This window comes from Nothobranchius furzeri, chromosome 14 (assembly GCF_043380555.1).
Source record: "Nothobranchius furzeri strain GRZ-AD chromosome 14, NfurGRZ-RIMD1, whole genome shotgun sequence".
Taxonomy (NCBI): Eukaryota; Metazoa; Chordata; class Actinopteri; order Cyprinodontiformes; family Nothobranchiidae; genus Nothobranchius; species Nothobranchius furzeri.
Window position 1 is genome coordinate 39,934,749 of NC_091754.1, and position 14,612 is coordinate 39,949,360.

Genomic DNA, 14,612 nt, shown 5'->3' on the forward strand with positions numbered 1-14,612 from the left:
GCCCTTCGGGCTGTGTAACAGCCCTGCCGTTTTTCAACGCCTCATTAATGATGTCCTCTGCGACACGCTGGGCCGGTGGGTGTTTGCCTACCTGGATGACATCCAAATTTATTCCAAGACCGAGGGCGAACACCTCCACCACGTTCGTGCCGTCCTGACCCGGCTCCTAGAAAATAACCTGTTCTGTAAGCCCGAGAAATGCTCCTTCCACCAGCGGACCATCTCATTCCAGGGCTTCATGATATTGGATCAGGGCATAACCATGGACCCTCAGAAGGTCCAGGCGGTTGCTGACTGGCCCCTTCCGACAAGCCTGAAACAACTACAGAGTTTTCTGGGTTTCTGCTACTTTTACCGCTGTTTTATAAGGAACTTCAACACCATTGTTGCGCCTCTCACCTCACTCACCCGACCAAGCACACCTGGCCAACCGTTCCGTCTAATGCCAGACGCCATTCGGGCCTTCTGCCATCTGGTCACCTGGTTCACGTCTGCCCCCGTCCTCTGCCATCCAGATAATACTGTACCCTTTGAGGTCGAGGTTGATGCCTCTGACGTCGGCGCAGGGGCAATCCTGTCCCAAGGCGAGCCCGATGACAGACTCCATCCCTGCGCCTACTTCTCTAGGAAGTTTTCCACCACTCAGCAGAAGTATGGCGTGGGCGATCGTGAACTGCTGGCCATAAAATGGGCGCTGGAAGAATGGAAACAGTGGCTTCAGGGCACCACCCAGCCTTTCACGATCTGGTTGGACCACCAGAACCTTACTCACATCCCCTCCTGGGGTGGAGGGACCCGACCCCCAAGGCCCCGCCCAGATCTCCACACGGGGCCGGCCACCCCAACACCCTGAGCTCCCAGGCCCCCACCCAGACCCGCCCAGGGGCAATGCAGCTGGTTCAAACAAAGATGAGGTTCTACAGTTACCTCTGATGCTGCCTCACTTTTACTGAGGAAAAAGAAATCGCATTAGGGAGGATGCTAATGACTTTGTTTCTAATAGAATTAATTTTACTCATGAAACATCCCATAAAGTTGTTGCTGCTTAAGGCTAAGGGAATAGATAGTTCAGAGCTATGATTCTGTGCAAGTTTGGCAACTGTACTAAAAATAAATTTAGGATTATTCTTAGGATTTTTCTTCTTCTGGCTCTTGGAGGGTGCAGATGCTTTTTTCCTCCTCTCCTCCATATCTTATCCTCAAGGCTCTTTGTCTCTGTGTGCTGGGTGCACGACTGCTTTTGCATTTTTTTTATGGAAACTGGAAACTGAAATTCACTAAAATGAATCTCGTCAGTTGGTCTCTCAACACGATTGATAACATTTTTTCAACAATGAGAACGGGAGGGGCTTCTGGATGCCCCTCCGCGACAGACCCAGTTGAACACATCATGGATTCCTGGAAACAGTGGAACTTGATTTGTTTATCTCAGCTGTCTGTGGAGGACTCTGAAGACATGTGGATATTTGTGGTGTTGGTGTCAGGTTTCCTGCTCATTGGCCTTGGAGGCTACCTGGCTTACCGGAAAATTAACAAGATGTCGAGGAATATTGGCCTGATCCCGGAGCTCAGAGATGGATTGCACCGTGCTGTGAATTCACAGACTCACATAAGTTTCGAGATGAATCGTAAGCTTGGAACTTTGGCCGAGATTCATTATTGGCACAAAAGATGGATGCCATCAAGGAGAGAGTGGACGAATCAGCACGGACTGGGATAGATTAATGTCCATTAATGGGATTTTGAGAGGTTGAGGACCAACAAATTGTAAGACAGAGAGGAAATTATCTCTGTCTGGCCCCAAAACAATTTCTAATCGGAATCTGGCGCCCTTGAGCATGCAAGGCTCCAACGAAAACTCCCCCGTCAGAAGATAAGTGGAATGTGCCGTCGCTATGGCAACTCAACTCTGTCTTCTTTCCCAGCCTGGGTGAGACTGCGGGAAGGTCGCTGAAATGTTCCAGGGTCACTGCAATCCTCCAACCCTCAATGCTCCTCCCCCTATCCACACTGAGGTGACATGCGCTGCTTGTAGTGGCTGCTGGAACTGAAGAAAGGATAGCCCTAACCCACCACCCCACCTAGTGGACACTTATGTTTTGTTGACTGAAGTCTGTTGCATATCTGTCTGTCTGAGGTGTTTTTTTCCATAGCAAAGCTGCCCTCCTGGTGGAGGGTAACTCTGAAGTGCCTTTTTTTCCCCTCCACCTGAACCAATCCTCATGTTACCCTCTTATCTTTATTAAGGTAGCGCGACTCAGGGCTGTGAATGACCACAGTCACCAATTGTTGTCATGTGTCTTGCCCATGCATGTCTGATCTCTGAATTGTGTGTACTGAACCTCTATTTTCCCTCTGGGATTAATAAAGTATCTTTGATTGATTGATTGATTCTCCTCAATTAACGATGAAAAAAAATGTGGTTCTAGCTTTTCAAAGCTTATTTGTATAAAGCACAAGACTATTTTTCCAGGATATGTAGGAGTCCTCCTGGTGTGTAGAGCGCCATGTTCTCTCCAACTTTCTAGAGTTTTGCTTTAAAGTATGCAGTTCAGAATTAAACCAGGGAGCCAAATTCCTGTCCTTAATTACCTTCTTTTTTAAACACAATCAATCATTCACCCATTCACACACTGGTGGGGATGAGCTACAATGTAGAGACAGCTGCCCTGGGGTGCACTGACAGAGGTGTGGCCTGCCAAACACTGGCACCATTGGCCCCTCTGACCACCACCAGCATGCCTCTCCCAAAAACACAACAGCAGCATTCTCTAGTCAGAACTGGGATTGTACCTACAACCTCCCAATTACTGCAATCCCTGTGCATTTTACTAATATGAGGTTGTTTACATTTTTGTTTTGAGTTGCTTATGTAGTCACTTACCTTTTTATAAAATCCTATCTAATTTATTTTCATGTCACAAACGTTTACAATATTTCGCAGAACAATTTGCCATGCTTGTTATTAAGGATCTGGATGCAAACGAGACTTTGGCTCACAGTAACATGGAACAAATAAGAGTACAGAAGCAAGAATTCTGCAATTTGATACAGACTTTGATTAGTACATGTGTAAATAAAACTCTCACTTCAGATCTTGTGATGTTTGGTGAGTCTGGGTCCATCACCGGTCCCTTGTCTTGGCTCAGCAACCCAGCCTCTGTGAAAACCACTACAGGACTCCAGAAATCTGCTGTTTCCTGTTGGTGTGATACACGCAAACACACGAACGCACACACACATGTACACACACACACACACACACACACACACACACACACACACACACACACACACACACACACACACACACACACACACACACACACACAATGACAAAGAGAGAAAAAATAAGCACATCGTATTTGCATAGGAGAAATTGGAGCTTGTGTGTGTCTAAGTGTGTTGTGTTTGAGCTTTTATGATGTGGTTACTGTTCTGACCTGGACAAAGAAGTTGAGGCGTTCACATTTCTGACCTCCAGTCTGTATGAAAAGTCTTCTTGGCTGCTGTTGGTGGGGTTCATCCAGGACTGCCCGAGGAGGAACACGCCTCTCATCAAATATTAGACGATACCAAACAGCTGGGCGATGAGGAGGAGAAGAAGGTGAGTTAGGGTCGAGAGCAGATTCCTCAGTCTGGTTTAAGTTGATTACACTCTGAGCCATCCTGACTGTACATGTTTATCAGCCACCAGCTACTTTCATTCTTTATCCAAACAGCTTTTCCTCTCTAGGGTCACGGACAGCTGGTGTCTATCTCAGTCATCCGACAAGAGGTGGGAGACTCCCTGGACAGGTCTCCATACCATCACAGAGACACATTAAAGAAACAGTCACACTCACTCAAACCCACAGCATGTTCTTGCTTTGTTTGCTTTTCTGCAGGGTGAGGGTAAGATTTAGGCTGAATTTATTTGTCGTCACTTTTTAGTGAACTGAACATGTTCAAGTGAGACATCTCATACTAATGTAAAGGAGCCTCTGCTCTGCTTAAAGTAATCCATTTTTTCTTTTTTAACAGGAACATCTGCTGGTCTTCCAATGTTTGTGGCTCCGGAACGATGACGACAGATCTATAGGGGTTCATGGGACGTAGGATCCAGAAGATTCAACTCAGTCTGCCGGTTCTTTTTTATCTGGCAAATTCAACTTAATTGCATTTAAAATCAAGTGATTTTCATTGATCACAACTGAAATACATAATCTTTCAAACAACACCTGATATGAACTTATAACTTGGTGATGACTCTTGTGGTGAAGAGGCACTTTGTAGCTAATCTCCACTGAACTGGTTGGGTCACAGATGTCTGGGAAGTGTCCTGATGTTTTTATGGTGAGCTGAATTAATGAAGTTACTTACCGACATCGGTTCTGGTCGTGGTTTTTATCTTGCTCTCCAGACTCAAACAGATAGTGACAGACATGCAGGTGACCTCCTTTCCTCCTCGCTGGCAATCCTTGTTAAAGAGGTTGATTTTCTCAGGTTCAAAGGTCAGTTTGGCCTTAATCTGCACCACACTTCGAGACCTGGACAGATGGATCCTGGGGTTATCCTTAACATTTTCTAGAGTTGACATTTTGGATTATCAGAATTATCAAAGTATTCTCCTCTGGGGTGGCTGAAGTCCAACAGCATGCCAAATCTGGCTAAGACATTGTACGAAGGTACTGAAAATGACATTACTCGTTAACTGCATTTGTAAAGGCCATGCAGAGTCTCGGTTGTGCTTAACCCAGCAGCTGGGCCAGAGCGGGTGCTTTCCAATAACAGGTTTTTTATCCTGCCCACACTGTGACACAATCAGGAGTACCAAAGCTAGAGAAGCAGGGTAAAACCGCCATTTTCAGTCAATAGCAATGGAAGCTAAATGTAAGCAGAACACACCAGCTGCGAAGTGGATCGTTCACGAAATTTGTGTGCTGTCTGCTCCTCCTCTGTTCACACACTGTGTGTGTGTGTGTGTGTGTGTGTGTGTGTGTGTGTGTGTGTGTGTGTGTGTGTGTGTGTGTGTGTGTGTGTGTGTGTGTGTGTGTGTGCGTGCGTGCCTATCTCCAGCGGTCAATGGGCAATCAGGTGGGGTACACCCTGGACAGAGAGCCAGTCCATCGCAGGGCAACACAGAGACACACAGGACAAACAATCATGCACACACACACACACCTAAGGACAATTTAGACAGACCAATCAACCTAACAGTCATGTTTTTGGACTGTGGGAGGAAGCCAGAGTACCTGGAGAGAACCCACGCATGCACAGGGAGAACATGCAAACTCCATGCAGAAAGATCCCAGGCTGGGAAGCGAACCCAGGACCTTCTTGCTACAAGGCAACAGCTCTAACCACTGCGCAGCCCCGTTTTATTATTTCTTGATCATTAATCCTATCAACTGAATGTATTACTTTATGCCTGAAAGCATTCTCATTCATTCAAACACACCCACACATTCCTGTAACCATTCACACACACACATTCATTTCCACACACATGCCTTCTGTCCCTGTCTTATCTCATGAACTTGAAGGGCAGATGTTCTTTGCAGTTGTAAGCCTCAACCATTGCTTGAGCTTCTGTCCTTTTTGCAAACAGTAACTTGTCTATTTAATTGTCTCTCTTTTCTCTTTGACTGCTGGTATTAGGTGATTGATAAAATCCCTAACAATGACCTAGTGTTTGCAGTAGTGTACAATGCTATTGTATACCTTTGTACCTTTGAATTATACATATTTGTTTGTATTCACATTTATTAAATCCCTCTTTTGCTGTAAAAGATGGATTTAAAATTATGGAAACTATGTTTTTCTGCAGGTGTGTGTGTGTGTGTGTGTGTGTGTGTGTGTGTGTGTGTGTGTGTGTGTTGGTTAAAGCTGCTTTCTGGAGTTTTCCCCTTTCAGAAATTATGTATGATTTGTCAGAAATCAGTAAAAGTGATTGTCTCATCATGTACTGTGATAAAATGTAAGCAATACCTCTTTTATTTATTTTTTGCTAAACACGCCTCCTGCCCTGCAGAGCTCCATGCAATTGGAAACCTAGCGCCAACCAGAACTAACCAATAGCTTAAGGCTACTGCCTACTTGCTTCAAATTTAAGGAAGTACCTCGGCTGATGCAGTTGATGAACTTTTCACGGACAAGTAAGTCTCCAAAATATAAATATATGAAAACACAACATGACATGAGAATAATCCTCATTAAACAACGTGTTTTAGTTCCTTTTGTCGGCTAAGAAGCACATTTATAAACAGAAACGTGAAGTCGCCATCTTAAACAGAGGAATAGACTTTTTGGGTGATATGCTTGTCAGCCACTAGATGGTGCCATCAGATAGGAGAAATACTCCGGAAAGAAGCTTTAAGTGTAACCAGTTTGGTGGAAAACAGTCGACAGGATTCATCCATTCAAACACTGACATCAACATATTATTTTACCAGATAATGACTGCAGCTCCCAGTGCTCCCACTGCAAGATCAACAAGCCCATCAGCATTGATGTCAAGAACTCCATGAAGGCTTTGACCAAAGTACTGTAGACCTGTAGATAGGCCCGCTGCAGACAGACGCTGTAGAAGTAAAAGTATTTCCATCATTACTTCTTTGTTGGGCTGCTTTTGTGATGTACACAAATCTAAACTACGACAGGAAAAAGCTGGCTGAGTAAGGCAAGGAAGAGAAAACATTAGGATATATCAGAAGATGATAAGGCCCTTAGCAAAAACAATCATCAAACAAGAATCAGACTAAAACATGAATCACGGAAGTAAGAAAAGAGGCTTAAGGCCAGTATATTTTTCAGCCTCTAGATGGTGCTGTTGGACAAAACCGCCCCACAACCAGAGGATAGCAGGTTTGTGCTCCGCTCAGTCAGTCGTTTAATCCACCTTGCCTGCAGGTGGTGGTCAGAAGGATCGGCGGTACCAGTGTTCAGCAGCCTTGCTTCTGTCAATGCGCCCCAGAGCAGCTGTGGCTACTGTGTAGCTCATCACCACCTGTGTGTGAATGACTGTGTTGTAAGATGCTTTGGGGGTTGTAGAACCCTAGAAAGTGCTGCTCTCTGAGCCCCACAGGTGGTGTGGGTGAGAGGGGGATGTTTTGGATGACCCCTTTCACCCTGTGTGATTCTGTGGGAGCAGCTCTCTTGAGCCCCCTGCAGGCAGGCCATGAAAAACGGAAATGTTCAGGACTCTGTCCGTAAGACCTTTGTGTCTGAATACAAACATCCGGATAACCTTTTCCGTAATTAAACCGGATGACGCCCCTAGTAACAGGTCCGGACTTTCTTTCTTTCTTTCTTTCTTTATTGAACATGCATGCAAATCAATAGACAACCCAAAGCATTCAAAAAGTATCCAAAAAGAAACCCACACATATGTATATGCATATATACACATACACACATACATACATATATACATACATATATATATATATATACATATATATATATACATATATATATATACATACACATACACATACACATGTAGAACATGTTCAATGGGAAGGGAACGAAGCTCTGGTAGCTTATATAATCCCCCCCAAATCAAATTTCAAGAAAGACAAAACAAAAAAATATATATATTTTCCCTACACTGACTGTCATTGCCATTTTCCTATAACATGTTTTATCCTCAATCACACAAACCAAATTTACATTTTCTCATGTTTCAACCCCCCCCCCCCCCCCCCCCGCCATGTTCACAGCTCCCAGTTCACCAACAATAGACAATTACAATCAAATGCAACACCCTTACAACTTTTCCTCCTCCTCCATGTAATTGATTAGTATAATTTTTTTATACTTCTCTTTAAACTTATGCAATGAGGGACTTTGCTTTAGATCCTCACTTAGCTTATTCCAAACTCTTACACCCGTAACAGAAATACAAAATGTCTTTATTGTTGTTCTAAAATATGTATGCCTAAAGTTAAGTTTGTATCTGAAATTATATAGGTTATCTGGTTTTATAAATAGCATTAATAATTTGTGTGGTAATAATTTCCTATGCACTTTAAACATGAATGTCGCTGTATATAGCTGAATTAAATCTTTAAATTTTAGTATTTTAGAATATATAAATAACGGATTAGTGTGTTCTCTAAATCTAACATTGTGAACGACTCTCAGGGCTCTTTTCTGTATGATAGACAAGGGTACAATAGATGTTTTATAAGTGTTACCCCATACCTCTACACAGTAAATAAGATAGGGATAAATCAATGAATAATAAAGGACATGGAGTGATATATAATCCAAGTACTGCCGAGCTTTATTCATAATGTAGATGCTTCTCGCAACCTTATTATATACATGTTTAATTTGTGGTTTCCAACTTAATTTATTATCAATTACTATTCCAAGGAACTTATGTTCTGTTACTTGCTCAATTTCACATCCATCTATTTGCAGCTTAACCTCAGTTTTATTAGCCATACCAAACAACATACATTTTGTTTTTGCTATATTTAATGCAAGCTTATTTTCAATAAACCACTCTTTAATGACGCACATTTCAATTTGGACCATCCTTTCTAACTCGCTAATATTATCTCCTGCACAGAAAATAGTGGTATCATCGGCAAACAAAACAAATGTCAGTGTATTTGTTACATTACTCAAATCATTAATATATAATAAAAATAATTTTGGACCCAACACAGACCCCTGTGGTACTCCACAAACAATGTCCAACCATGTAGATGAACATTCTCCAAATTTCACAAACTGTCTTCTCTGTTGTAGATAGCTTGTCAACCAGCTCAACACTACACCCCTAATCCCATACCTCTCTACCTTTTCAAGTAACATTTTATGATTAACTGTATCAAAAGCCTTTTTTAAATCAATAAATATCCCTAGAACATGTTTCTTCTGATCAATTGACGTTGCAATTTCTTCCACAGAATGCACCAGAGCTAGTGATGTTGAACTATTCAGTCTAAATCCATACTGACAGTCTGAAATTATCTTGTATTTATCCAAAAATATTTCGAGTCGATTATTAAATAATTTTTCAAGAATCTTGGAAAATTGTGGAAGCAATGAAATTGGCCTGTAGTTCGTAAATTGATGCTTATCCCCAGTTTTATATATTGGTTTAACTTTTGCAACTTTCATTAATTTTGGGAATACACCTGATTGAAAAGACAAATTACAAATATATGCAAGTGGTTTTGAAATTCCTTCTCTCACCTTTTTTACCGTCATCATGTCAATGCCATAACTGTCAGTTGATGTTTTACCTTTACATGTTTTTACAATTTGTATTATTTCTTGTTCCTCTACAGCTGAAAGAAACATGGAATGAGGATTAGGTTTGATTTGTTTTAAGAATGGTGTATGTGATGTTGAAGAGCTAGATATGTTTTCTGCCAATGACGGCCCTATATTTACAAAGAATTTATTAAAGCTATCAGCCACATCACCATAATCATGTTTTACAATACTGTTTTCAACAAAATATTTCGGAAATTTATCATTACCTAAATTTGGTCGAACTACATTATTTAATATTTTCCACACTTCTCTAATATGTTTAGCATTATTCAAACTTTTATAATAATACTCCTTTTTACATTTTCTTATTATATTGGTAAGCTTATTCTTATATATTTTATATTTATGTTCAGCTTCTGGAGTTTTTTTATTTATAAACAACCTGTACAAATTATTTTTCTTTTTGCAGGCACACTTTATCCCCTTCGTCATCCACGGTTGATTATCCCTTGTGTTTGAGCTACTACATTTTGTTAAGGGACAATTCTTATCATACAATGAAATAAATATTCTTACAAAGGTCTCATAAGCCTTGTCAACATCAGTTTGCTGGTACACTTCCTCCCATGTCTGTCTTATCAATTCGTTCTTGAAGGCATTAGTTGTATTAACTGTTCGTATGCGTCTGTACCTTATACTATTACCTGGATTATTATTCCTATAATTATCATCATAAATTATAAAAATGGGTAAGTGGTCAGTAATATCATTAACTAAGAGACCACTTATTATATTATTCTCTATGTTATTTGTTAGTATATTATCAATTAATGTTGCACAGTGTGAAGTTACTCTAGTTGGTTTAGTAATTGTCGGGTAAAGGCTTAAACTATATGCTGTATTAATAAATTCATCTATTTGCTTCAATTTGTTAGGATTTAGGAGATCAATGTTAAAGTCACCACAAATGAAGATTGTCTTCTGAAGTGTTGAATAGGTTCCCTCAAACCATTTTAAAAAGGCATGCATATCAGACCCAGGTGCCCTGTATACACAACTGACAACAATGTTTTTCATGTTAGACTTTGCTATTTCTATAGATATACACTCTAATAAATTATCAACTGAAAATGACATTTTTTTTACAACTTTGTAATTTAAATTCTTATCAACATATAGTGCAACACCTCCTCCACTCTTATTTTGTCTATTAATATAATTGGCTTCATAGCCATCCAATTCAAAGCTAAGGTCACAATCATCCTTCCGCCATGTTTCTGATATTGCTATTACGCTAAATGTGCCATTGATGTCATCCAAATATTCTTTAATTCTATTAAAATTTGCATAAATACTCCTACTATTAAAATGAAATATGGAAAACTTGTCCTCAGCCTTTATAAGCTTGTTAAACTGATCATCTGTGTAATACTTGCTACAACAAGAGATCCTTGAAAGAAAATTATTTTCCGGATCCAAGTCACTTTCCATGTCCATAAAATTGTATTCAGTGTACTGAAAAATCTCAAAATCTGTATCCTGACTAGCCAGATTAACATGATCAGAATTAGTAACTATTGAATCAGTTGATTGTGAGTCCACCATAAGATTTATCTCAGTTTGTATGTCATCATACCTCCATTGGTTTAATACTTGTCCAACTCCTCCATATTCCTGATATGCAACACCTTCGCTTGTTCAGGAGTTCCCTTCAGTTTGATATATATTTTACAGTTTGAAGTCCATGTATGTTGAATTTTTCCTTCTTTTTTGAGGTATCTAGCCTTTCTTGCAATATCTGCGTTCTGTTTTGTGAGATGATCGTTCATGTAGACATTGGTTCCTTTCAGCTTTTTACCTTGTTTGATGAGAGCCATTTTGTGCTTCCTATTGGCAAATCTTATGATCACAGCTTGTTTTTCACTGTTACTCCTTCGAGACAGCAGGTGACATGCTTCAATGTTACAAGAGTCCACTTCAACAGCCATCGTCTTGAGGAAGGTTACCACCTGTTGTTCCACAGAAGTACTTTCTTCCTCATCAGGCTGTTGACCATTATTGGTATTAGCTACTGCTCGGGCGTATGTTTGGGGTTTAATCCGTAAACCGCTGACAATGACATCATTTAGTCTAGTGTACTGCTCCAATTCCGCCACTTTTGTCTCTAACAACAACAGACGCTTGTCTTTTTCAGCATTCTGCAGGCGGAGAGTCTTTACTTCCTCCACTAAGTTCAAAATGGTAATCTGCTGCTTTCTGATAGTAGAAATTTCCTCTGTCATAAATTCCAGGGATTTTTTAATGTCATCTCCTTCTTCAGCTGTGATTCCTTTCTTTGGCCCCATGTTGGATCAAGCTGGCACCTGGTATAGCCCAAAAAACCTCTTGCCCACACAGTGGCTGGTAGGTGGATTGTGGCCTGGAGCTTCTGGCTCACCAAGTGGCTGGTAGATGGATTGTGGAAAGGAGCTTCTGGCTCACCCAGTGGCTGGTAGCTGGACTGTGGCCTGGAGCTTCTGGCTCACCCAGTGGCTGGTAGATGGATTGTGGAAAGGAGCTTCTGGCTCACCCAGTGGCTGGTAGGTGGATTGTGGCCTGGAGCTTCTGGCTCACCCAGTGGCTGGTAGGTGGATTGTGGCCTGGAGCTTCTGGCTCACCAAGTGGCTGGTAGCTGGATTGTGGCCTGGAGCTTCTGGCTCACCCAGTGGCTGGTAGGTGGATTTTGGCCTGGAGCTTCTGACTCACCCAGTGGCTGGTAGCTGGACTGTGGCCTGGAGCTTCTGGCTCACCCAGTGGCTGGTAGATGGATTGTGGAAAGGAGCTTCTGGCTCACCCAGTGGCTGGTAGGTGGATTGTGGCCTGGAGCTTCTGGCTCACCCAGTGGCTGGTAGGTGGATTGTGGCCTGGAGCTTCTGGCTCACCCAGTGGCTGGTAGGTGGATTGTGGCCTGGAGCTTCTGTCACGGACAGGGTGGCTGCTTCAGACTGGTGAGGTCGAGATCCGGACAGGGAGGAGGGGGAGGAGGAGGGGGACCGGGGGACGCTGTGCGCACCTAGATAGCTCGCTCCTGTAGCATGCGGCGAACCATGGCAGCTCGCCTCCTACGGTACTGTCTCTTAGACGCGCGACGGAGTGCATCACACCGCTTCCGTGATTCCTTTTAACCATTGAGCTTCATCATCCAGGTCTCTTATACATCTTCGTGTGCGCAGAATTATGCTTAACATAAGTCTGATCAGTGAGAGGAATTCTATCTCTTCGTCTGCCATGTTTCCATGTTTGACTGAATGGCTTTGTTTGGGTAAATGACGCATTGTACACCCGCCGGACTATGTCCCCCCCAGACATCTGGAACTTTTCCCTGCTGTGTGAAGGCAGCCAAAAGGACAAGTTCCGGTACAAAAGTGGTGTGTCTGAAAACACAGTTCTGGTTAAAAACGGACTGAATTGTCCACACATATTCCAGAATGTCAATCTGACAAGGGTTTTAGAAACAAGCTGCTGCATAACCGTGCATGTTACTGTTGCTCATTAGCAAACAGAAAGAGAGGGCTTAAGGTTGGTTTATGCTTGACGCGTCCGCGAGGTCCGCACGGCTCCGCGCGGAAAAGTTGCGTCATTTTGCGTCATTTTAACAACCACGCCCCTCCACCGCGTCTCCGCACGGCCCAAGATTTCCGCAACGCGCACCTCGGAAAATTTCTAACCACGCGAACGGACGTACGCGGAAAAACATGGCGGACCGGCAAGAACTAGTGTGGCAGAGGTTCGTAAATACAGACGTGTATGATTCAGCTCTCAGAGATCACCGTGATCAACATGTTGTTAATCATTCTTGGAGAGAAATAGCTTGCACTGTCGGAAAAGACGAGGACGCTGTTAAAAATGCTGGAATGTTGTAAACAGTCATTTCTACTTCTAGTACGGTGTAGTTTTGGGTGCATGCCGTAGAGCTCCATGCTGCCCCGTTCAGTTCGGGAGAATATTGGCTCACCGCAGAGACAAGTCGCACGAACCATAAACGCTGCGAGTTGTGAAGCGCGTTCCATCCGCGAGCCGCATCACCGCGCGGAAAGTGAATGCGTCAAGCATAAACCAACCCTTAGCTGTCATTGTCAGCTCCTGTTGTTTATGTTGCAATAATGAGTCAAGGTACTAATGTGATTTTTATGGACTAATCACCTGTTTGTAACGTAGCTCAATTGTTTTGTCTTTGCTATGAAAGATGTAGACTGCCCCCTGATGGTCATCCTCCAGTGGTGCTCCAATCGCCAACTCTTGAAGCCCATCTCCATTCATGTCAGCTATCTGGGCCATCGCTGAACCCAGACGGGAGTTCTGGGAGCAGCTAGAGACTTCAAGTACCCCATGCAGCATGAAGGAGGCCTGGGAAAAAAAATTTGGAGGAGGAGGGGGGTGGGGGGTGGGGTGGGGGGTTACAAAACTGGTCAAAATTTTTAGAACGCCCTGATTTTTCCAGTTTTTTAATTGGAAATAATGTAGTTTAATGTCACATTGCACTCTGAAATGAAAGCATAGTACAAATAAGCAATGTACGTAAAAAAAAAATCATGGAATCAATTTACAGACCAAAATGTGTTCTACACTTTTGATTCATCAAAGTAGCCACCTTTGGCAGATATAACAGCTGAACACACTCGTGGCATTCTTTCTACAACAGAAATCAAATATTCTTCAGAAAGTTCTTCCCACATCTGTTGCAGAAGTTCCCATAAATGTTTTGCACTTGTAGGTTGCTTTGGTTTCACTCTTCTGTCCAATTCATCCCAAACCTGCTCGATGGGGTTTAAGTCTGGAGACTGTGCTGACCACTCCATGTTTTCAAGCTTACCATCTTGTTCTTTTTTCCTGAGGTAGTTCTGCCATAGCTTGGACTTATGTTTGGGGTCATTATCTTGCTGTGGGATGAACCCCTAACCAACTAGGTGCATACCAGAGAGTACTGCATCACACTGGAGAATGCTGTGGTAGCTGCCTTGGTTCAGGGTGCCTCTCACTCTGTACAAGTCACCAACCCTGGATCCAGCAAAACAGCCCCAGACCATCACACTTCCTCCTCCATGTTTGACAGTTGATGCAACAAACTGTGGAATCGTCCTTTCACCTACTCAATGGTGTACAAAAATCCTGCATGATGAACCGAAGATTTCAAATTTGGATACATCAGTACATAATACCTTCTTCCAGTCTTCAGTCGTCCAATGGCAGTGTTTCATGGCCCAGGCAAGCCTCTTTCTCTTATTCTGATGTCTTAGCAGTGGCTTTCTTGCTGCAACTCGTCCTGTCAAACCTGCAGCTCAAAGTCTTCACAGTTGAAACTGAGACTTGCTTACTACGACCACTATTAAGCTGTGCTTGAAGCTGTGGTCCTGTGA

The 14,612-nt window shown here is 42.6% G+C and overlaps 1 protein-coding gene across 1 annotated transcript in view; it reads right to left on the reverse strand.

Annotated features, from left to right (window-relative positions):
* The window catches only part of LOC107373733 (integrin alpha-11), a 112,744-nt gene that overhangs the window by 33,317 nt on the left and 64,815 nt on the right, over positions 1–14,612 (reverse strand). The window contains exons 14-18 of the mRNA XM_054747222.2: positions 13,399–13,602; positions 6,432–6,562; positions 4,363–4,529; positions 3,444–3,583; positions 3,090–3,200 (exon numbers count right to left, since the gene is read on the reverse strand). Coding sequence (XP_054603197.1) covers positions 3,090–3,200; positions 3,444–3,583; positions 4,363–4,529; positions 6,432–6,562; positions 13,399–13,602 — 753 coding nt within the window. The remainder of the gene's footprint in view (positions 1–3,089; positions 3,201–3,443; positions 3,584–4,362; positions 4,530–6,431; positions 6,563–13,398; positions 13,603–14,612) is intronic.